The sequence below is a fragment of the Ischnura elegans genome, chromosome 6 (genome assembly GCF_921293095.1).
Source record: "Ischnura elegans chromosome 6, ioIscEleg1.1, whole genome shotgun sequence".
In the NCBI taxonomy this organism is placed as follows: domain Eukaryota; kingdom Metazoa; phylum Arthropoda; class Insecta; order Odonata; family Coenagrionidae; genus Ischnura; species Ischnura elegans.
This window is the reverse complement of record NC_060251.1, coordinates 68,005,325-68,030,506: the sequence shown is the minus strand read 5'-3', so window position 1 is coordinate 68,030,506 and position 25,182 is coordinate 68,005,325. Positions and strand designations below refer to the sequence as shown.

The window sequence follows — 25,182 nt, the reverse complement described above, 5'->3', positions numbered from 1 at the left end:
ATTGGAATGCAATGTGCATGTTTTATTAGGAGTAAATTCCCAAGAGAAATTGATTTCCATTTTCTATGCACACATATTTAATTCCGGGGTAAATTGATAACCTACCTCTAATTTATTAAATAAAATACAAATATTGAAAAACTGATTAAGAATACCTGATTGACAAGTAATAAAGCATTACCCCTTGTTTATTTTTTTATTTTATTGATTTAACCACCAATTAATTACAGATTAATACAATTATTCGGCAGAAACTACTTACAAGTCAACAATATGGAAATGACAAAATTAAAAATAATATAAACTGGAAGTATCCTGATCTTAAGCCGCAAATAATAAATATCATTCTGAACACAATCGTCTTGGCCGATACTTCGACAGAACCGGGAATAGGTATTTACATTCAAAAAAGGCTATTCGGGCTTCCAGCCGGGTGGTCTCCCTCCATTCTGCCGACGTATCATTAATTGAGGTATTTACATATTTGGACATGCCGCAAATTTCCTTCACAGTTGAAAGTGCAAAATCAGAAAAAGTTGTTCAAGATCATTCAATGGATTATCAGAAGATAGTACAGGCGGCTAAAGGTCACCCAAGGTTATTTAGGGCACCATATCTGTGTCTTGGTCAATTTGAGAATATTGAACGAGATCATTCAAACCGGCATTAAAACAATACGACAGTAAACCAAATAATCTTTTAGTGTCAAGATGACGATTTATAGCTTTCGTGGTAGTAAAATAATTTGAATGTTAACAATATCGAAATACTTTATCTCTTCACTTGTGTCGAATAAATTTCCTTTCAACGATTACTAAAAACGTTAACTACTTGATAATGGAGCAAAATTTGGGTTAAAACAGGCACTTTACTCTTCAGGGACAACACTTACTTACTTCAATTGATCAACCGTAATTATATAAGTACCGAGATAACAGAACTCTGAGTTCGTATAATATTTAAATATTTTTCACTCACCCAAATAAGAATGGAAAAATAATTTTAAAGCTATACAGTCTATTCGTAAGACCTAGAGCATGTTTATCAATCCTAAAATAAATACATCGATTCTATAATTTATTTAGGGATATCACGAATAGGTGCCTTGAAGGTTCGAATATTTGAATGATCCACGCCGTTAATTTTTTAAATTCTAACACCATGTATAGAGGAAAAAAATATTCTTAACCGAATTCCTTTACAGAGTCAATAAGTTTTCAAGGAACTCATTCTCACATGGTGTTCAACGAAAGACCGCGATTGTTTCAAGGAAAAACACATCAAACTCTAGGAGCGTCGTCGTTTTTCCGCGTATGCGCTGATCAAAGGGTATCGCCCCTTTCCAGCGGTACCCCGGAAGTCATCCATCTCGACAGTCATCAGCATTCCACCAGCCAATCCATTCTCTTGAATGAACTTAGCCTGCGTATAAATGAAATGAAGGAAAAACAAATAGACTCCCATCGCAATTTGAGACAAATGGTAGTGGTGACCGGGAAACGCTTACGCAAGTGCTAAGTTTACATACCGATTAAAATTATACTGCAGTCTTCCGCGAGTTCTAGTATCAGCGTCCATCTTCCGGGCATAAGTCGCGTCGTTATACCTCTCGTGACGACAGTTTTTCCCTCTATTTTAGAGACGTCCACAGGTCGAGCCGATCGTCGCTGCATTCTGGCCGTTATATTTACACGTATATATTGATGGCCGGTTGAATTTTTACCCACCCATGCTTCTGATAAGCTAGTGCAGGGGTCTCCAAAATACGGCCCGCGGGTCGGATCCGGCCCGCGCACTCGTTTCAAGTAGCGCGCGATTCTCGCTCGTTTAACTGTGTGAGACGCCGCTAGGAGCATTTTAGCGCTGTACTGTCACGTCAAAGTCGCCTTCAACTTTTCGTAAATAAGAAATACGCCACCGGATTCTTCAGTAGACATTGGTAAGGAATACTTCAGTCATCGGCAAATTTGCTATCCGGCCCGTGGGGCGATTCGGAACTTGCAATTTGGCCCTCATGGCCTAGTAAATTGGAGACCCCTGGGCTAGTGGCTTCAGCTCACGTTTCCACGCGAAAATTTCAACCGACGCGATGTATACCCGGAAGATGGACGCTGATAAAGATTATTTTTCAAAATCTGCGATCCGCGTAAGTGATTGTGAATTTCATTTATTATAATTTATAAAATATTAATGACACCACATGGATAAGAGGAATTATTCACGACCACCATAAAATAGTATAAAAATATTTTTCCGCCAAACTATGATTAAGTTCCAATATTTATTTATTTTATTTTTCCAAACGAACCGAAAACATCAAATATTGGCCTTTTATACCGGAGTTTTTCAAAAAGTTAACAATTACACATGCAGGAAAAACCGAGCTCTGGATAGGGAAAGCCTGCCCAGGGAATCGAACTCGCAATATATCTTGCTGGGCAGGCAATGACTTTACCTCGCCGTCACAGAGGCCAGCAATGTAACAATTTCTATGAGTAAGACGAATTGCGGATCATATCAAAGCATTTTTTGAGGCTCACACATGAAGGTTTAAACCTTAAAAAGGAAGAAGAGGTTTTAAATCTAACAAAGCTTTAACCTCAGGAATTACCATAACGATGGCTAAGTTGTAACAGCACGTATCTCAAAAATAGCATCTTTTCAGGTGAGCAAAAAACGATTAATTTTATTTTACTTGTACACTGAAATAAAAAACCAAAAGGTCCTAAAACTAAAAAAGAAGCATCCATTTGCAAACGAAGAGTTGTTTTTTGGTTGTATTTTATTTTTTTATGTTATTACGCTATGTTTAAGATACCTGTCTCAAACAGGCCGAATTTGAGATACGCGTTGTTAGAACTAGGCCATCGATAATATACAATAGTTATACCTTGGTCCTCATGGATGAAGGGTCTTCATATGAAACCCACAATCCATCGCGGTTGGCGGCGTATGGAAGGTTGGAAGCTACGTCTCTCTTGACAGCCCACCTTTCCTCGGTCTTCTTCAGTCTCCGCAACATCTGCAAAGCAGGGATTACATAAAAATTGCACGATAAAATGTGCTTTTTGGGAATGATTATACCTACTACTACCATATGCCTACTGTTACAAAAATAATAAATTAATTAACTGAGACTTTTTAAATTGAAATATTTTCTAACATAAGAGTAACTCGGTAAGAGGGAAAGAGAGAGAAAAAGGAGTGCAGTGCGTTTTATTAATTAAAAAACATTAAATTTAGCATATTTATAAAGTTAAAACATAATCATTCACCATTTCTAGGGTGCATACACCAACTCAGATGATCAACTACTTTGAAGGTACCGTAAACACCGGCTACTTGAGCCGAAAATTTGAATCCTTCAACATTATTTTCAAAAATGTGCTCATTTTCTTCCCATGAGCCCATGGGCTCAAGTAACCCGGGTTTTTAGATAATGTGTACCAGTTGCACTTAAAAACATACTTTGCAGTTAATGAGTTTTTTTGGAGATGAAAAGGGCTCGATTTGCTTGGACAACAAACCTAGTACGAAATATATGCACTTATATCCAGTTTTAGGCTATTCCTGATGTCTATACAGACGAAATTTTGCCGAGTGAAGTAAACAGCAAACAAGTTTGTAAGTTATATAACCAGTACAGATCACAGTGGTAACATCTCTAACCTCCTAGACTCGATGCATTGTCTACCTACTGCCTATGCCTACCAGCAAAGCACTGAGTTACGTCGATACACTGATGTTGAGAGCACGCAGAGAAACAAACTTCATTTTTCAGTTTTGAGCTCGATTTGCTTGAAGTTAGCCCACAGGGCTCAAGTTGCCTGCGTTTACGGTACTCAAAATATTACGGACCGTCATTCATTTCACTTGCCACGAATATATTATACAGTTCCCTTTTTTGCCTTAAATGTCATTTCTTCGGTAAAAACGCCTAATAAGGCTTGAATTGGTTGTGTGAGAAATGAACAAAATTTAAAAAATTTACAGTACAGGTGTAAACGACTTTTCCCATAAACATTTACGCATTTTTATTTTATTCTCGGATAAGCACCAATAGAAGCGCTCAAATCAAAAAATATATTGAGATAGATGAGTCAAATCAATCAACGACCCCAGATATGAAATACTACGTGTGGACATGACCACAAAGCACTGGGAAGAGAGAACGATTGAGGAGTTTTATTTTCTTAATATCTTTATTCATAAGTTTAATGCATATCCTTCAGAACAACGCAGCACGAAGTAATTTGCTATTTTTAGTGTAGTAATTAATATAATCTCGGAGTATAGGTCAGGAAAATGAAATTCAAAATGTTAGCCGACGTTTCGATATTTTCTAATATGTTCATAATATTTATGAATAATTGCTACAATAAATTATAATATAATTAATTACTGTTTATGCTATTAATATTTTTGCGATAATATTAATTAATACCATTAATTATATCCAATATTATATAAATTGAGGTTACAATGAGGAAATCGATTAACGGTTTATAGTTCGTTGACGGACCAATCGGTATTCCAGCATTTGGCCTCGTTCAGGAACATTCTGAATTGCTATGATCCCTGCCAAATGTCTTTGCGACTGGCCCAGTCGTGCAAGCTCGGAATATTTCGAGCGGCGTCGCGGCAGGAGGGATATTTGATAGCGAGAGAGAGAAAGGCGGGCGTTGCCGTGTTTTCACAAAAGACTTCGTCGATGAATAGAAACGAAATACAGGGTCAAAAACTCTCTTCCCACTTGGCAACACAGCTAAATTATTCACGAAGCGTGCACCACGGAAGTCTGAAAGTGACTGAATCTCCCGAATGCTGGACTCCGCCTATCTCATTTTGGTCGGTTTTCAGGAAGTATGTGGCCCTCCGTCCCCTGAAAAACTTGTGCCCGCCTCTCAGTCACATAGATATTTAAAATGAATTCTAGTGAACAGGGGCGGATCCAGGATTTCTTTCTGGGGGGGCACAAGGATACCTCGTAATACAAAACGAATGCAATGATAATAGGACCGTATAAAATAACTTGCATATTTTTTATGGGTCTGGGGGGGAACGTTCCCCCGTGCCCCACCCTCTAGATCCGCCTATGCTAGTAAACCCCAAAGTGGATGGGAATTAGGCCGCAGTAAGAATTATTATATCGGTTTATTCTATTAATTTTATTACTCTACCATCAATTAATACTATTAATAAATACTATTAATTATTACTCCTCTCCCAGGGCTACCACCTTATCGTGGTGGAGAGGTTTGAGTGCCCCAATGACCCGGAGAGCTATGCTGGCGGGAGCGTATGCTCCTGGTAGGGCCACCCAAGCCAGACAGGTCGAAGGGTAGGGGACTGACTAAGTGTAGCCCACTGGTCCTCCAGGTTGGGGGTTGTGCGACAGGCCGGTAACCTGCCCATGTAAAACCTTCTTTAACTCATAAGCTTTACAGAGAGCCTCGGAATAGGTTAGGATTCAACAGACGACGACTAGGCAAAAGTAAGGACATGAATACGGGTATAACGGATATATTAAACATAGCCACATGGAATGTACAAGGCTTAGGCAATCACGAGTTAGAACTTAACAACACTCTTAAAGAATACAAAGTGAATATGGCGGTCATCACTGAAACAAAGAAGAAACTCAAAGGGACAAAAGACTTGGAAGATTACGTAATGATATACAGTGGAGTTGATCAGAATAAAAGAGCACGTTGTGGAGTGAGTGTTTTAATAGACAAAAAATGGAAAAATAATATCAGGGAATACACTTTCATAAACGAAAGAATAATAACGGTGCGACTCAAATTTGATAGGGGTTATTTAACAATACTTGGAACATATGCACCTGAAGATGGGAAAAAGGAAGAAACGGAGATTTTCTATGAGCAACTGCAAAAAGAAATAGGGAAGTTAAATAACAGGGACTACGTAATAATAGCTGGTGATCTTAACGCTAGAATTGGGAAAGAGCCAATTCCACAATTGATTGGAGTACATGGAGAAGACCATCTGAACCAAAATGGAAGTAAATTAAGAGAATTTATAACTTTCAACGAATTAAAAGTAACGAACACATTTTTCAAGAAAAAAGATATCAATAAATTCACCTGGTCAGCCAGGGGTCACCGATCCCTAATTGATTACATAATTGTTAACCGAAAATTAGCCTCGAGGATAACTGATACACATGTATATAGAGGAGCAAATATATGCACCGATCATTTCCTTGTTAAGGCAAAAATACAACTATGGGCAAGGTGGAAGAAGCATAATACGGAAAAGAAACAATGTCAAGTAAAGAAAATCTTCATAACATACCTTTTGAAAGAGAGTAGTATTCGAAAACTGTACCAACACAGGATTACACAACTGCTCGAACAGATAAAACCAGAACATGACATCAATAAGGAATGGGAAAATCTTAAGAAAGCTATTTTACAAATAGCTAATGATGTTTTGGGCACCAGAAATAAAAAGAAACGGAAAAGAGGTTTAAAAATCTGGAGCGAAGAAATAGCACAGGCCATCGAAAATAAAAACAAAGCATACAGAGAATACCTACAGAGAAAAACAGAGGAAACGAAAGAAAAATATCACAGGGTCAGAAACCGCACGAAAGCAATAATAAGGAATGCACATATGATATCATGGGATAGATTTATAAGTGGAGTAGAGGATGATATTCATGGTAGGCAAGAAATAGCATATAAACTGATGAAACAACTCAACAAATCAGAGAAAGATACTGCCCAACTAAATGTTATACCGAAGGAAGAATGGATAGAACACTATAGGAGATTATGGTATGATCCAACATTAGATGATACGATCAACACTCCAGAGGAAACAATAGGAGTAGACCCTATTGATTTGAAAGAACTAGAATGTGCTCTGAATAAGACAAAAAATAGGAAAGCTGCTGGCATAGATGGAATTGAATCAGAGCTGATAAAATATGGAGGCACATCCCTACAAATAAGAATCCTCCATCTATACAACATGTGTTGGAAAAAGCTTGAAATCCCAAAGGATTGGAATGTGGCGAAGGTTGTTTCATTGTTTAAAAAAGGAAAAAGAAATAATCCAGAGAATTACAGAGGTATAAGCCTACTAAATACTGCATACAAAATTTACAGTAGAATAATAAATACTAGACTACAAGCTATCTCTGATGCCATTTTATTAGAAGAACAGGCTGGATTTAGGAAGGGAAGATCTTGCATCGACGATGTTTTTACTTTAAAACAAATAATTCAAAAACGAAGAGAGTTCAATCTGGAAACGCATCTGGCATTCATAGATTTTGAAAAAGCATTCGATCATGTAAATAGAGAAATGTTATGGTCAGTTATGCAGAAAAGAGGGTTTCCTAGACATCTGATAAAAGCTTCCCAGAGTCTATACAGAGACACCAGAATTGTAATTGACACAGGGAAACAGATCACCCAAGAAATTATCATTAACCGAGGAGTTAGACAGGGTTGCAGCCTATCCCCAACCTTGTTTAATCTATACATAGATGACGTTCTAAGAATGTGGAAAGAGAATAATGTATCACCAGGCATAGAAATAGGACCATCTCAATACTTAAATACGATGCTGTTTGCTGACGATCAGGTTATAATACAAGATAAAGAGGACAAACTCCAGATGGCAGTACACAGACTACACGAGTTGAGCAAGCTATACAACCTGAGGATTTCAAAAAACAAAACAAAGACTATGGCATTTTTAGGAAGCAACCCGATAAGAACAAAAATTGTTATTGAGGATCAAGTCCTGGAGCAAGTGTCGCACTTCCAGTACTTAGGATGCGACATAACATATGACGAGGAAAAAGATATTATAAATAAGGTTAACACTTTCCAGAGAATATGTGGCACTATCAGAAGAACTCTAAAGAACAAAACAAGAAAAGAAACACAAATAAAATTTTACAAAGTGATGGCAGTCCCTACTGTACTCTACGGATCAGAATGTTGGGTAACAAAAAAGAAGGAATTAAGGCAGATAGAATCGTCTGAAATGAAATTTTTAAGATCAGTTAAAGGTTGCACAATATTGGATAAAATAAGAAACACTCAAATAAGAGATGAACTGGGTGTCCAAGCAGTCACTGACAAATTAAAAGAATACAAACATAGATGGAAAGAACATTTACTTCGAATGCCAAATGAAAGAATTCCAAAGCAAGCAATGGAATATCAACCATTTGGCAAGAGAAGTATAGGAAGACCAAGGAAAAGATGGTGATGTGGAGCCGGAACAGGCTTAGTAGCCTAATCCTGGAAGGAAGAAGAAGAAGATTAATTATTACTACTAATTACGTTCATTGTTATATAAATTGAGGTTATGATGAGAAAATTGATGTGCGGTACGGGATTATACTCCGGCCTAATTCCCATCCACTTTGGGGTACACTAAAGTTCATTTCAAATATCTATGTGACTGAGAGGCAGGCACAAGTTTTTCAGGGGGTGAGGACGGAAGACCATATGACTGTTGTCTATAAACAAGCTGACGCGGAAGAAAACCCTGAAGAAATGCAGAGATCAGAACATCGCTGCGGAAACCTACGTTCTAACAGAATTGATGTAATGCAAAGGACAGCGTTGATTACGGAACTAATCAACATGAATGTGTAAAGTAAATCTGTAAAATAAATCTGCTGTCGGCTAACTAACGTAAAAATCTGCACCATTTATATCATTGAAATATTACATTCTTTTTCTTATAAGTATTTGAACGGTATTCTGTTACCCCTACACAGGTTTTGATCTTAGGGATAACCTAGAGCTTCCCTATTTATGTGTTGATCTATTAATTGTACATGTTTGGGAGTGTTAAAAAATTGCTATTACATTGCTGAATAAGCCAGGAATCTATCAAAAGCTTGCCCTTTCAATATTCTAATTAAGAGAGAAGAAACGTAAGCCAAAATTTAAGTATACTCTCTCAAAAAACGAGGAGAAATAAGAAATATTTCATCGGTACTTCCGTACTTTTTTAACTACAAACATATAGACATGTTTCCGGACTCTGGGGGAACTTTTACGCCGAAAATAGGCTCAAATTTTTGTTTTATAGTTACTATCACAGAAGCCAACGTCGAAGTGTTCAATATGATTAACAATAGCTTAAAAATACAATTCCAGGACGCAGAGAAGTCCAAAAATTCAATCACCTCAGAGGCAGGTATAACTCCGTCACCATTGAAGGAGTTGGGGGCCTCGAACCCAGGTCCGTAAATCGCCGCTCCCAACCCTGCTTGGTCCTTATTCTTCAGCTTAGCGGTGACACCGACCAGGTTCACCATTGGCACCATCATTTGGCGGGGGACACCACGGCTCTCATACCAGCGGACCGTAGAATTCTTCACAGAAAAGAACGTCTCTTTAAAGTATTGCTTCATTAAAAAAAACAGATAACGGTCCAGCAACAATGGTTACTATCATATCAGACCAGTAGCTATGTTTTGTTTAAGAGTTTGCATTTGAAAAGAACATATCCACTCGCATCAGATTAGTCGATTTGTGAAAAACCACACAAGATTCGAGCTTAGTTAAGAGTTACAATGCTGTATTTTACTTTTTAGTAAAGCCTACACCCACAAGTCTAATGAAATTTTAAATAAACAATAAACCAAAGTAGTTTGCACCGTAGTAGATTATTTTAATCATTAAAGATTAAAACCATGAGGCCACTTGGTGAAACAATTTTTATGCAATTATTTTTTTCCGAATGGTAGAAACCTAACTGAGGTTTTAGGGAACCGAAAACCACGCAGAGAATGCAGATGAAAACGTTTTAACAACAATTAAATACCAGATTTTTGTATAAGCATGTTTACGGGTTATATTATTTAAACCCTTCCGACATGGTATTTGGAGGATGCAACCGACAGTTTTGGTCATTTGCGCCATGAGGAAAGGATAGGTAAGGAAGAGTGGAGAGAAATACGGCGAGGGCACTAGCCTGATCCTAATGAAAGGCGCCAAGGGGTTCACGGCTTAACGTCCCATCCGACGGACGGAATGTTGCACCTAAAATGTCCTGCTCACAACAGTCAAGCAGGGATCTCTAAAAATTCTCTGCCTCTGCCGGGATTTGAACCCGAGCCCACGGGATGGGAAGCCACAATCTAGCCACCACACCATCCCGATCCCCATCCACTTCGATATATTTTCTGATTATTGTGCTCCTATCCTCTACAATTCATTTTTTCTGTGGTCCTTATTAATTGTAATGGTAGTTTACGAAATAATATTTTGTGGTTCGTAATCAACGTAGGACAGTGAAATAATAATTCATTATAATTTCGTATTGTTCACGAACGAACACACTTCCAGTGAGAACATCGATGAACCTATCGAAACTCGTATAAAACCATTTTATTCCTTACAATGCGTCATATTTCATGAAATTTGAGTTCTTTATGTACATTATGGACGTTACACATTGTTAAACGTTCAAAATTTTTATAATGTTCCCCTGAATAGCGCTAAAATTATTGAAAATTTGACGATTGCGCGATTTGCCATTGCTCGATTGGCCATTGGATCCCTTCCTTCCCCCCCCCCTTCCCCCCTGGGCCGATAGATCGGCCCGCTTGCGCTATAAGGGTTAAAAAAACTGAGGATATTTTATTAGGAGAATCACGGCCATAGAAAAATTAAATTTACACGGTCATAAAAAAACGTATTTCTAGCCACATGTACACGCAGATAAAAACGTATTTATGATCTTGCAATGCGGTGACCTTTTACCAGTCCCCATCTTCGTACCTATGTGAAAACTCGATTTTAATTTTGCAAAAGTATTCGAGCTGAGTTTTTCTTCAATCCGACTCAGATTCAGTGTTACTCGTACGCCTCTTTACAATAATGTACAACCCACAAACGCTAAAATAGATTAATTCACGTGACTATCCGATTAATTTATCGCAAAAGTTATCTAAAACCAACCTTATACGCTCACTAGTAAAAATAATAGGAAATTTGATTGACTAGTTACGAGAAAATAAATTTAAAACAAGAGCAGGAAAACTTCATCAATGAAAGGATAATGCAGAGCACCTATTTCTCTAGCAGTAAATTGTCGTAGAAAGATACTTCGTAACCACCCATCCATTACGCTCATTTCTCTGATAGGAACAGATCCCCTTTCGGGTTACAAAGCCTCCGTTGTAAACGGGAACCTACCATAGCGCTCACTGGAGCATGAAGGCCAGTCACATGTTTGCTGCTTGCATCCCACTCGTACCCGGAGTCGACGAGGATGTAATTAGCCAAGCTATGGAAAAAAATAAAAAATGATTGCACATTATTAAGTTGCCCATGCTGAAAAAATGTAGTTGGAAGAAAAAAAAACATTTCAGAGACAAATTCACAATAAATCTCACGAGAAAAAATTCCCTTGGTCCGAAAATCGAACCACGAACCCTTTACTTTCCAAGCCACTGCACCATCAATCTTCTTAAAATCTGATTGCAATATTAGCTAGGTTATACTAGGGGTTTGTGGTCCATCAAGGATGGCATCGCGGAATGCGAAATTATTTAGTAGAACCTTGAATACATGGTTAATTTAAGGCATCGAAACTTTTTTATTTCCATCATTTTATTCACCCTGAGAAAGACGCTTGAGTGCTAAAACCCGAAGGGAATAACCAAATAAAAAGTTGTTCGGAAATTAACAAGTTACAATATTTTACTTCGATTTGAGCCTAACTACCATTAGAGCATATAATATGCATTTAATACTGCTTTACCTCATGATGTCTGCAAGTTCTCCGTCAGTGTACACGCTGAGATGCTTCGGAGGGAGAGAAGGAGACAGTAGAAGTCCCTCTTTGCTGAATGGAAGGCGGAGAGCCTTGAGAAGCTTCAAGTAGCGACTCTGAAAAGGAAGGTGAACATTCTGTAAATTAAAAATTTCGTGGTATCGGTAGAGCGTTATTAATCAACAATCCTGATATTGGTATGACGTAGCTCTCCATTCCGCTCTCCCAGCCTTTTCATAGCGACGTATTTGTTTTCTTTTACATCCTTAATAACTGCCCCTATTAAATTAATTCGGGGCCATCCCTTGGACTTTTTCCCTTCCACCTGTCCCAGTAGCGGATACAGAAAACACTAAAGGTGCGCGAAAGATATCTTGAGCTGTCTTTACTATTATCGCAATAAAAAATAATCAAGTCACAGGCAGAGTAAAAGAAAATTTTAATTAAAGTGATTATACACATGAAAAGTACAATGCCATCTTATGATATAAAAAAGTCACAATTGTGGTTCTGCAATGTTTGGCAATACGGGCGGACCCGCAAGGGAGGGGAGCGCGTCCCCATTTGTACCCGCCATTGACCTGTCCTAAAACTTCGCTGGGATGAGAACATTTCCCTCACAGGGAAAAATTGAATTGGCTGAATATTTCCTCTCGGCTGAAATACCTTCTTTTTATTTCTTATTTTATCTATTCAAAAACAAAACACCAAAATATTTACTTGACCTTTTTCAATACGCGCCTTCAACCATAACCATGATATGGCACTGAATGAACTCTCTAAATTCTTTTCACCATCACATGGAACTACAATGTTCCATAAATCGTTCGTCGTCAGATCTACCCTTGTATGGAATGAGAATCCCAACGATGTATTAGCTTGTGCGACTGTGGAATCATTTCAGTGCAAATGTTACTAATATCTGCTACATCATTAATAACATTATTTATTTTTCTTCATGTCACGATCATTTTAAGAGTATGTTATTATGTATGATCTTTATTACATATCGAAAGAAATCTATTCATCGTGATAAGATGTTACAGCATCTTCAGAAATAGAAATTATCTAACGAGTTACATTTCCTGATAAGAAGTTATACATCGACACTCAAAGGAAAATTCCCTTTATTTTCCTACAAGCCTCAAAATTGCTCATTTTGATAGCTCCAGGCTTAAAGAGGACGAAGGCCAACTGCTCGATTGAATTTTTATTGATGACGGATGGCTCGTTTGTAAACATTTACTATCACCTTGAAATATTCAGGGTAAATACATTAGATCTAGCCTGCATCCCAAATTTGATAATTTTATGTTAAAAAACCAATCCTTTACTTGTCTTAAACTTTCTCGCTCCATGCACAGTGTCCTTAACTGCTAGCATCTCCGTCTATGCTGTGTTGTTGTGTGGTTTGTTCACTCTATATAAGTCACTTCTGTATTGCCCTGTATCCGTTTATTGCTTTCCCACTTCCGAGTACACGGTTTTTTTTATTGATATTGTGCTTTTGCGATCTGAGAATTGTGTGGCTGAATGCAAGGTGATTTTGTTTGACCCGAGTCTGACCATCATTGTCACCCACAGCCCACCTAAGACACCTCAGCATTATACCTTTTCATTGTTTTCTCAGATGCCATGCTTTTACGATAGAGGATCATGTTGAACAAGAACGGCTCTACCTGCCCTGAATAGTGCAAGATGTTAGAGTCACGTGAGCTATTTGTCACAAATAGAGCTAGGAAAAGCCTCTCCCAAACTCAAAATCAATATTAAATATCGAGTGTTCTCATTAGTACTGTGTAATTTCTAGGATATTAGCGATCACATTTGGAGAGGATTCAGCTTCCGCGCGAACTTTCGGTTTCGGTGAAACACAAGTCTGCCAGGTTTCCAGCAGATGTAAAAAAAATAAATATTGAATGGAGAACCCTAGCTCCTAACAAGAGAAATTTTATCAAAATTCTTCCATGATTCATAATCAATAAGTCAATTTACCATTAATTTCTTATGCAAAAGAACTTCCATCGGAAAAATATAGCTCTAAGAAAGGAATAAAAATATTTCTTACTGCTTTTCCATCGGCTAGATCATTGCTGCTTATACAGAGACCATTGAGAGAGTGACTCTTCAGAAATTGCACGATGTGTCCCACCAATCCTTCTATCTTTTTATCGGTGTCCGGCAGCTTCAGACAGGAAAGAGAAAATAGAACCATTAGCGAATGGTAATGGGTAGAAAATTGCACACACCTTTTATTTTTTCTTCCACATCTACATTTACATCTAAATTCACCTGCAAGCCACCTCTAGGGTGTTTGGCAGGGGGTTATCAATTACCAGCATGCAGAATGCAACAGCATTCTCACATGCACACCGCACCGGCACACAGTGGTCTGAAATCGGAAAAAAGCAGGACAAAAGTTAAAAATGGCTTTTTTTGAGATAGAAACCTAAAACTTGGCACAAATACTCACAAATGACGGCTGATTATGGATTTATATGACATTTTACATAATTTTGATCCCTTGTTGAGACACAGCAAAAACTCGCGCGAACTCGCTTCTCCGAAAATCATGGAACTTAAGCGGGTGGTGTTGAAGTTGTATGATTTTTATGGAATAAAAAACAATATTCCTTTGAACAGATGCTTTGGCCATATTTTTCATGATTTTTGAAGATTTTGGTTCACATTTACATGGTTTTACAACACAAAATGCCGTATCCATTTTTTCGCGTGAAATTTTAAATAAAGTAGAGATTTAACTTTCGCTTGCGAAATATGGTAATCGGGAAATTTACATCACAGTGTGCAGTAGAAGTTTCTTAAGAATACTAAGAAGAAATCTTGTAAAAAAGTTTGCGACCAAGGAAACGAGAGCGACTTTCACGCTCATGCAAAGGCAAAACTTGCAACAACTACTCATGAAGCCAATCTGCCAATAAAGCTAGGACACACCAGACATGCTGTTAGTAATACTGAGAAAATTCAGAAACATGCATTAAGGAATACATAAGTTAGTATGTTAAACTACAAGTGAATTAACCTTTTTGTAACTTCTAACGCTGTCGCTATAGTAAGTATTATTGATCGCGGGAAAAATTACATTCTGAATACATCTCTTCTATTATGTTTTTATTTATACTTTATCATTGCTATATTTCATTTATATGCTTTGATCTACCGCAGTATGCTTGCGTTCGTAGCGTTCGTGCGACAAACAATGCGTAGGTATTGGTAGAGATGCGTGGGGGGATGATGGTCAGCAGGAGGCGCGGTGATTATTAATTCTGAGGTTGAGGGGAGTTTTGCATTGGCCGACATAGAAAGCGGGGCAGAAATTGCGATGAAGGAGGTGAATGATATTGGTGGACGTACAAGTAATGAAGGGGAAAATCGGTAGAGAGGATGTCTGTTTGTCTGTCCGCTATGCGTTTCCATACGGCTACATGGATTGCGGCCAAAGTTAGTACGTAGGTACATCTGATGCTCTCAAACCACGTGGTGCCACTTTCGGTGGCTTCCAACGCATCCTTTATATAGTTTTGTCATTACCAAAACCTGCAAGTGTGCTCAGTGCCACCTTGCACCCATTCCCCACCCGCTGCTTCCTCTCCCACCTTCCGATAACATCCCCATTCACTCTGCCATGTTTGTATATCTTTGTGCACTCTGTGTGCGAGGTGAAGGCCAATTAGGATACTTCCAGTTCCAAGACTGCCTTTTTTCGCAACTTCACCGCTCACAGGTAAAGGGCCCACGAGTACCTTGCTGTCCTCTTAATCGTGCATTCCAAGTTTCCCACTTCTCTGGGTACCATCCTTCCCGAGCAATGCCAGATGGCCGGCTAGTTTTTTTAATAAATTTATATAAATTTTCAAAATGGTAAAGTAATTTGAAACACTATATTATATGATTTGATGCTTTCCCGGCGAATAATGTGGGCACTCTTCTCGGGATTCCCACCGTGTTAAATTATCCATATTAGACAACTTTTCAACCTCCGACTTAGGGCTCATCCTCAGCGCTACAGAGTGTTGTTTTATATGCTTGTGGTTGCTAATTCTCATTGCAACAATCAATTTAGTTGATTAAAATGTATTTAAAAAACTAAAAAGTATGATGCCACTGAAATCGGAAAAAGCCGGACAAAGTCCAAAATGGCTTTTTTTAGATAGAGACTTAAAACTTAGCATAAATACTCATAAATAATGGCTGATTATGGATGTCTATGCCATTTTACATACATTTGATCCGTTGCTGAGATACAGAAGCTCAAAATGTTTGTAAAACTTGACCAATTTTTCAAAAACGCGCGCGATCTCTTTTTTCTCCGAAAATCTTTGAACTTTAGCAGGTAGTGTTGCAGTTGTATGATTTTTATGGAATAAAAAACACAATATTCCTTTGACCTGATGCCTTGGCTACATTTTCCATGATTTTTGGAGATTTTGAAGATTCACATCTGCATGGTTTTACAACACAAAATGGCGTACCCATTTTTCACGTTAAATTTTAAATAAATTGGACATTATCTTTCGTTTACGAAATATGGTAATCGGGAAATTTACATAACATTGTGAAAAAGACATTTCTTAAGAACACTGCTAACAAATCTAGGAAAAAAGTTTGCGACCAAGGAAATGAGAGCGATTTTTCGATAGCGCGTCAAGCCTGAGCTACGCGACGCGGGACCCTGAGGCTCGGTAACTGCGGTCGATTTATCAAGTTTTTTTTCAGAATGAATTCCTTAAAACCGTCATGTGAAGAATGGCACATAGTCAGCATTGACCTAAAACACTGTTACCAGGATAATGCTTCGATCGACTTGACCGTTTAACGTATTACTCTAGGGAAGATAGTAAGGATTAGGTTTTTGTCCGAACCAATCTACGTTTAAGAAGTATGCTTTGGATATTGAAGTATTATTAAGAGATTAAGTCGGCATGCGAAAGAGAGAGTGAAATAAACAGTTTCTGGGAAAGGTAGCAACCTATACTCTTTATCCCTACCCTCCCTTTTCATCCGTGTCCATAATACATCCGTGCTGACTTTACGGCCGAGGCCGTAATAACCAAGTTGCAATGTATACTAAATCGAGACATGCATCTAATTTGAACACATTTACGTTTTTTCCTGTGACAAAATGCATTCATATTACACTTCCAATGACTTGAATACATTACCATGACATGGGGATGATCCAAGTTAATATACGCCATTACTTGCATACCAAGTGGACCCTCCCTGAGAGAAACACCTTTAGCAATGAAATCTGAAAAAGATAAAAAAATAACATTATTACAAAACTTCCCCGTGAATAGGGAGCAAAAATAATTCTCATATCGTGACTCAATGAAAACTTCTTTGCGGCCTCTTTGTGAAAATTTCTAAAATTCATAAGATGGGACTTTAAATATACGAGACACTTGAAAATATTAGTTTAAAAAATTTTTTGGGTTACGTCGCCGCGTCAATTTTCGGGTGGCCCCAAACGTTTCCCGACCGATGCTAGTCGCCTTTTTAAGGAAATCTTTTGAATTAGGAAATTTTATTCATATAATATAAATTTGAATCGCTCACTGCGGAATGGCATCATGTACAAGGTGGACGATTATTTATTTTTTTTCAAGTTGTTGGTAAGTGCAATATACTATGTGCTACATACTCCTCTCCCTTTCTAAAGACACGCGACCTCTCTTTTTACCCTAACCCCCCCCCCCCCTTTTTCACTTATCTCAAACCCCCCCTCCCGTTTTTCTGTGGTTCTTCCCCACGTGGCGTTATTTTACAGTTATGACTAGAGTCCTCCTTCCAGCGTGGGTTTTCCACATCCCGTAGTTGTATCTTTTCCCACTGTTTCTACTCTGTACACCCGTTCCCACCCCCCTTTTTCAAAGATGTCAAATACTCCCCTTTCTCAAGGGTTTAAAGGAGATTTACAAATGTTTTGAATTGTCTTGTACCAGATGATGCCTCAGTGAGCCGAAACACGTTGTACGCATTAAAAAATCTTGTGGAAAAGTGCAACGATCTTTTATTTATTTAAGAATGACATTAAGAGTTGGTTTCGGAATAAATCCTGATTTGTGGTCACTCGTGCTATTTTTCTAGTCAATCGTTCACAGAACTTTTTCGCGTCCTTATTGCGCGCCTCTATTGCTTCCCCTGCACTGCAAGATGTGCACTGGAAGGTTTCTTTCCTAAAAAATCTTGTGGAAAAGTGCTACGATCTTTTATTTATATAAGTATGTCTAACTTCCACCAATTGAAGCCTAAATCTTTTGAACTTATTCTAATGTCATAACTGATAATTACAAAAAATACGCCAATTAAATTGGAATAAACATATAGCTTGCCGAAAAATGTAATGGATCTGTTTTTGAAAAAGGAAAACAATGCTTGAGCTCCAATAGTGAAAGTGATAAGGACTCGTCAGATAGTGAATGAAAAACAGTAACGTTTTATTGCTGAAAAGGCTAATTGCAGTATGTTAGTTGGGAAAAGTGTAAATTGTGTTGCTTTTGATTATTTATTGTTTGTATGGTAATATATTTCTAAAAATAACGATTTTGTCAGCAGCGCAGTTTATTAAGAATAATGACGTTGATATATAAGTAAGATATTTAAATCAATATTTTAAATTGAGCATAAGGCATAAATTAAAATTAATTGTATTTCTTTGAAAGAATACATTATCCGATGTGAGTACTATGCCTTTCGAAACTTTTACAGCTAGCAGGAGTCAATACCAAAAACAAGGTCGAAGGGCTCCGCACTACAACATTACTACAAAACGACCGTTGTCAGCAGGCCTTTAAATATGTATGGGAGGTTAGGAAGTGGAGGCCATGGATCATCGAGGGCTCATGCCTAGAAATAGAGTTTGTTAGTGAATAAAAGAGTCCGTTTCCCCACTTTAAGCACACGATTTAACTCCATTCTCCGTAGTAGTATTTTATTTATTTATTTATGTCACACCAAAAACAGCACTAAGGCCTTTATATTGGGCTTATAAACAAAATAAATTATATAAATATAAAACAAATAGTATATGGAATGCTCAAAGAAAGAAACCTATCTGTGCACCTCTTGTCGTGCCCAGCGATTCCATAAAAAGAGCCATTCGTAGCAATATTTATTATCTTTACTTTTTGGTGATTATTTTCTATCACTGTTATTTCCACATATAAAAGTGAATGAGACCATATTGCATCCACACGCTTGCCGCGTCGCCGTACTCTCCGCCGCCGCCGGCCAGAACCGGAGTCGACCACACGCTCGAAAAAACGATTTAAAATTCGGGGTTGCAAGTTGGTGCAAGGTTTTACCTTAGAACCACAATGTAGAAGCTTCAGAGAACGACGTAGTATCAGTCACTTGGCGGAGGTCCGGGGTAATGTCTACTTTTTCTCTACGTTTATGTAAAAAAGGGCTGAAAACAGGCTCCGCCATTTTGTTATATATCTATGATTATTGATGAAACAAAATCTTTAAAAACCCTTCAAATAAAAGAAAAACAAGTTTAAATTAAGGTGGTATAACAGTTTTGTCGATAAAACTATTCATGAAACCACTGCACGAGGATAAAGTCGGCAATTTTAAGAAAAAATCGAGGGTGGTCGTTATTCGCTAAATTTGTTCAACTTTGACATCACATATATTGTTAACGTGAAAACACAGGAACAAAATAATCTGTAAAGTTATGCACATTTAATTTGAGAATGTGTATGCGAAGTTTCAACTTCCTTGCTCAAAAAAATCGATTTTGAGGTTTTGGCCAGCTGCTTTTGATTCTAACCCACTGTCCGACGTTTCGATCCATAGAGATCATTATCAAGTACAAAGTTTGAGGGTACTTGATAATGACCTATATGTATCGAAACATGTCGTACCGAGGAAATAAGTCAGTGGAAGTTAACGAAGTCTTCTTTTCATTTTCAAATATCAACTTCCACATAGTTGAGCCTGATATTATTGAACGAAATAAATATTGGCTGAAGTCAAGTGATGTTTTCGAACCACTTACTATTTACGCAAAATAGTCGCCAAATAAAATTTTAAAACAGTAATAGGTGCGCAACTAAGTTCCCGCTGTTTATAATATATGGCTCTAGCAGTGATTTCTGGTCGATATTTACTGACTGGAAACGTCAACCTGAGCTGAGACCAATGGCAAACAAACCGCTATACTACAATGGTGGGTTTGTCCTGGCGTCATATCCTAATTGTTGTGTTTATATGTCAGAGTTTGGACCAAGTAGCCGTCATTTACGGGAAGTGTTGATTTTCTTCTTTTACTCGAAGAATACCATGACTGAATCGCATTAAGAGCTCCAAAAAGTTTACGAAGATGCTGCTAAAAATGAAATAACGTGCCGTGACTGTTCCCGTCGCTTCAAAGATGGTCATTTCAATGTTGACGACCCTCCATGAGAAGGAAGACTAAAATCTTTCAAAGACGCTAAATTGGAGGCATTACTCGACGAAGATCCATGCCAAACCCAAGACGTGGTTGCTTGTGCATTGAGTTGTCCATCATGCCATTTTATGCAATTACAAGGAAGTTGAGTTCTTTATGATGTGTTTTTACAGCATGACAACGCTCGACCTAAAGCTGCCAAACTCGTTAACCTACCTACCTCGAAACGGGAAAGGGAAGTCCTTAACCACCCGCTAAATTTCCCAGATATTGCGTCGTCCGATTATTACTTGTTCCTTTCGATGGCTCATAGTCTTGCTGATCAGCAGTTGAGCTAATATGAAGAAATCAAAAAATGGCTTGATTCGAGGGTAGCCTCAAAAGATAAACACTTTTACTGTTAAGGTATTCAAGCTCTGCCACAATGATAGGAAAACGTTGTAGCTAGCGATGGACAAAACTTGATTCATTTATAGCCATGTTTTCACAATTAAGTCATGTTTTCATTTAAAAAAAGCGAGAACTTAGCTGTGCACCTAATAAACATAATTAGGAATGAAATTTAAGTTAACCTCAGCGCAATACAAACGTCGAAAGTGTTTCATGAAGGTATTTACGGTATTCAACTTCACTAGCTTCCATATATATACACACACTAATATACTCTTGTACATATATACCGCGTAATTTTTAATGCTCTTGAGGGGATGGAATGAAATTTGTTTTTTTCATGGCAACCCTTGTTATCTAAGCTCTACATTCCTTATCCTCTGACGATTAAATACAATCAAATTTAGTTTTAGGTTATCCCGCGCCGATTGCATAGATCCCCTTGTAATAGGGTGTTTTCTATTTTTTATTGTCTAAATCGAAAGATTGTTACTCCAGGAGTACGTATTTCACGATTGTAGATTTTAAATGACGGTATCTATTTTTCGCGATTAAATGGAAGTGAAATTTTTCAATTGCGCGAAAACACGACGGCTAAATATGAATTTTGGGAAAAGACCGTGTGACGTCATTCTGGTTGTGGAATCCGCTGTGTGAGGCCATCTTGGTGCGAGGCTATGAGCGCCGCTATGTTGCAGGCTACCTGCAGCGAGCAGAGTACCCTGCTATCAGGTAACACTTGGCTTAAATAAGGATTATTAATAGCACTTGGTTTAAATCAACGAAGTAAACTTTCCGACCATAGGCAATTTTAATAGGTGATTATTAAGAGATTTTTCCTGAACTCTGAGCCAATACATGCATTGGTAATCTCGGACGATGTAAAACTCCTGCCTAATCTTGTAGCATCAGGGTCCTTGTGACGTCACGTGGAGTGGCATCGCATGGTCGCCAATCTGGCCTTTTTTAAATGAGGTTAAAATTGGCCATTAACATTCGTCTAAACTGTTATTTCTAAAACCAAATAATTTGTATATTATGAATACACTAAAGTTGGGTAACGAATCGCAATCAATGATTTTTTTGATGAAGGAAACTATCCTATTATGAATGTAAATGAAAGGTAGTTTTCATGGCATTCTTTGTTATCTAAGCTCACCATTCCTAATCCTCTGGCGATGTGTCACCGTGCCACCTGTCTCGTGGATAAACTCAAAACCTTTGATGAGGAACAGGAAGTGGTCGCAGTACTGTGCGTTGAGGTCTTCCGGCTCGAAGTCCTGACCGCTCTCCCCGGCTCCGCTCTGGCCTCCGGCCCACAGTGTGCTTCCGACGGTGCAAATCACGAAAGGTGGTTTATCAGACCGACCCTCGCAAACTGAGAGAGGAGAAAATACAAGACGTTTAAGAAAATTAGAGCAATCAACACTCTGCGTGCCATGGGCATACGCCACATGTAATTCTTCGATTTTGGCTACGGGAGTAATATTGCGTCATCCGTTTTTATAAAAAATCGTAGCTTGCCTTTTTTTAACAAAATGGAATTAACCTCTAAATAAACAAATGAAAAAATAAAAGAAAAATTATTTCCTAAAAATAACATCACACACCTATTCCTCGCATCAAAGGTTGGTTGTCAAGAAAAAACACAAAAGTAAAGAAAATGGCCAGCCCTGGAGTACAGATCTACTGTACTGAGGTCAGCACGGTAAGTGTAAGTAGTAAGTAAGTGTAAGTACAAGTAGTTCCCAACCGATAATAATCGGATCACATACCCAGAGGGGTAGCACGCAACGCAAATAACTAGGTAATCAAAAATCGCCTCAACGTCCTAAATTTCTTTGATAACACTGGTGGAATCATGCTTATTATTTATCAATCAAATTTTAGTTTAAATCTTATTGTTCGTCTAAATAAGGAGCGGCATTTTCATTTATACCAGCAAACTTCTTTTTAGAGTACATTCCGTATACAATGGCCCACTTCTGGGCAATTAGAGATTCTTTTTAGGAAGTACTCAGTTAATAATCTTTGAACTAGGCTACGCGCGCTAAGGAAGGTGTGCAAATGAGATCCCTAGAAGCCAAGGGGTATAAATGCAATATCGGAGATAAGTGCAGGTAATGAACCACTTATAAGTATATTTATATAGATGCAGTTATTCACTATTATTCCTTTCCACAGCAATTTCATGTGCCCCACCAAGCATTATCTGCAATTACTTATCTCCGAAAGTATACACATTGCACTTTTACGCCTTGACTTCTAGGGCACTGAAATAGGACTAGTGGTGAAACTGGGGTTTGTCCGTACTTCATTGGAAGTCGGAGAGAATGCAGTTTTTTATTTGAAGCCTCTGCATAAACTAGATACAAAATCATGTTAAATAAAATGGTTTGAATTTATAATGCAATTTTATTTTTAAAACTTCGTTAATAAAAGCCATCATTTTTTCCCTTAAATAACCTTTGAATTTGGTGCTGTCCGCTGAGGAATGTGTTCCTATAGGGAAAAAGGTTTGTGGTAGCGGTTGAATGGGATTGGTACATACTGAGACACTTTCAGACTGAATGGTCCACAGACTTTTACGGGTTAGAGATCGCTGCTTTAGAAGAATACACTTTCTCCAGTAACTCAGTGGCATTTCACACATTTTTGGATGATTTAATATAAAAGAGTAAAGATAAAAGAATCTCCTTGCGGCAAAGTAATACGTCTTGATAAATTTCATGAAAAAACATCTCATAGAAAACCAAAAAATGTTCGTTTGCCGAGTATCATTATCATAGATATAATTATATTCAAAACTGTATTCAAGCACAAGGTAAAGCATCAAAAACCACTCCAATTTGAGAACACTCACCCCCACTGATGAACAGCAACAGCGCACTTAAGTATAAAGCCCGATCCATGATGGAAAGATAGGAACCCCTGTCAGAGAGATATAGTTCACAATTAGTATTTCAATTCCAACCTTAGAAAATGCAAGAAACAAAGTCCAGTGAGACAAAATTAGTGGAATTTATAAGCAAATTGTTATTATAAATTTTTTTACAAGTTCCACCAAATTTTTTCCCGCTAACCCAGCTTACACAATAGGCTTCTTACAATTAGGTTAGATACTGCAGGTAACGCATGATTGCCAATCGCTCGGTCGTATTTCGCCATGTTTCGGGTGTCAAATTGCTTGATTTAATTGTATGAATGAACGAATGATTTATCGATGTTCTGGGAAACCCATATGAGGAAAAAAAATCTAAGTACAGATATTCATTTTGAGGACATGAAGGACGGAGTGTTGCGCTTGAAATATCTTCCACACAACATTCAAACAGGGACCAACAAACAACATTTGCTGTTCCTGAAAATTCTTTGCCACCACCCGGATCTGAACCCAGGCCCACGGCGTGGAAAACCAACACTCTAAGTAGGCGGGTCGTTCAAGATGTCCTTAGAATTTCCGATAGATTGCTCTCTTAATATCAAAAATAATTTTTTTCCCATAAAGAAGCAGACTTGACTAATCAGCTGTTTCCATGAGTTTCATCTGTATCCTTGCGTTGTTTAATTTTTGTTGCCAATTGTAGTGAACAACTTTCATTTGTTCATAAAAATAGATAAAAGTGAGTTTCAAGCGGTGAACAAACATTTTTTTTAAGAGGATCAACGCCGAAAGAATCAATGCTGTGCTGTTTGAAGAATCAAAGCTGACAAAATTACGGAATTAAAGTTCCAACTGTTGCAAAATTCGCAGTATTTACATGATTTGATCCCCAATGACTTTATCTCACTTCCCAACTTAAAGAAATGTCTTGGCAGACAAAAGTTTACGTCTAAGAAGTAGGTCATCGCCGCATAAAAAATACGTATTCTGAGGAGATCCCGAATTTTCCCCTCGGACGGCTTTAAATGCTTATAAAAATGCTATTAAAATTGCATAGAACTGAAAGGAGACGAAGCTAAAAAATATAAAAATTTGACCCAAAAGAATATGTCTTTCCACCTATTCTGAAGACTTTATCAACGACCTTCTTGCCACACCAACCCGATACTCGAATATAAGTGGAGCCCTTGGAATATAAAGTACTTACTGAGAGTTATGGTGCTACCAGTACTTGACCAACAAGATCATGATTTTAAGCAGCAGCGTAACTATAAGGGGATGTATCCCCCCCAAAACCTCAGAGAAATCAAAAAAATATTTTAAAATCTTGTCTGGATTTGACATTTAATAACTGCATCTGCTTTCAATTGAATTTTATGTGCCAAAAAGATGTAAAATGCATATTCAGGCATGTTATTTTTCAATAATTTTCCTGAACTTCCCGATTTTCGGGGCGTAGCCCCCACTAACCCCTCTCGTCGCCCACCAAAGCCCTCTAACTCTCCCCCCCCCCCCCCCCCCCCCCAAAGCATATTTCTAGTTATGCCACTGATTTTAAGAGCACTATTCCTTGCAGTACAGAAAGAATTCTATAAAAACTGAGTTATCATTAATTCACTCACCTAAGTTTCCTTCCGGGCGGTAACAGTAAAGAATGCGCCAAGAACCACAACTAGGTATACTCCGTCTCGTAGGCCCGCCGAGAGTG

At 38.0% G+C, this 25,182-nt stretch overlaps 1 protein-coding gene across 1 annotated transcript; it reads right to left on the bottom strand.

Annotated features, from left to right (window-relative positions):
- Window positions 1–208: 208 nt before the first annotated feature.
- On the bottom strand, window positions 209–25,180 carry LOC124160946 (probable chitinase 10). Its single transcript, XM_046537085.1, has 10 exons — window positions 25,097–25,180; window positions 23,454–23,521; window positions 21,750–21,968; window positions 16,965–17,053; window positions 13,850–13,966; window positions 11,770–11,897; window positions 11,202–11,292; window positions 9,185–9,373; window positions 2,891–3,022; window positions 209–1,422 (listed from the first exon to the last, which is right to left on the bottom strand). Exons 2-10 carry the CDS (start codon window positions 23,500–23,502, stop codon window positions 1,288–1,290), a joined length of 1,149 nt encoding a protein of 382 aa, XP_046393041.1. The 5' UTR covers window positions 23,503–23,521; window positions 25,097–25,180; the 3' UTR covers window positions 209–1,287.
- Window positions 25,181–25,182: the final 2 nt, after the last annotated feature.

Coding starts and splice junctions, on each gene's coding strand:
- LOC124160946 (XM_046537085.1), bottom strand. CDS start 23,502: ATGGATCGGGCTTTATACTTAAGTGCGCTGTTGCTGTTCATCAGTGGG. Junction 17,054..21,749: donor TCGCCAGAGGATTAGGAATG/GTGAGCTTAGAT, acceptor TATCTTTTTCAG/ATTTCATTGCTAAAGGTGTT. Junction 13,967..16,964: donor TGGATCATCCCCATGTCATG/GTAATGTATTCA, acceptor TCCTGTCTGAAG/CTGCCGGACACCGATAAAAA.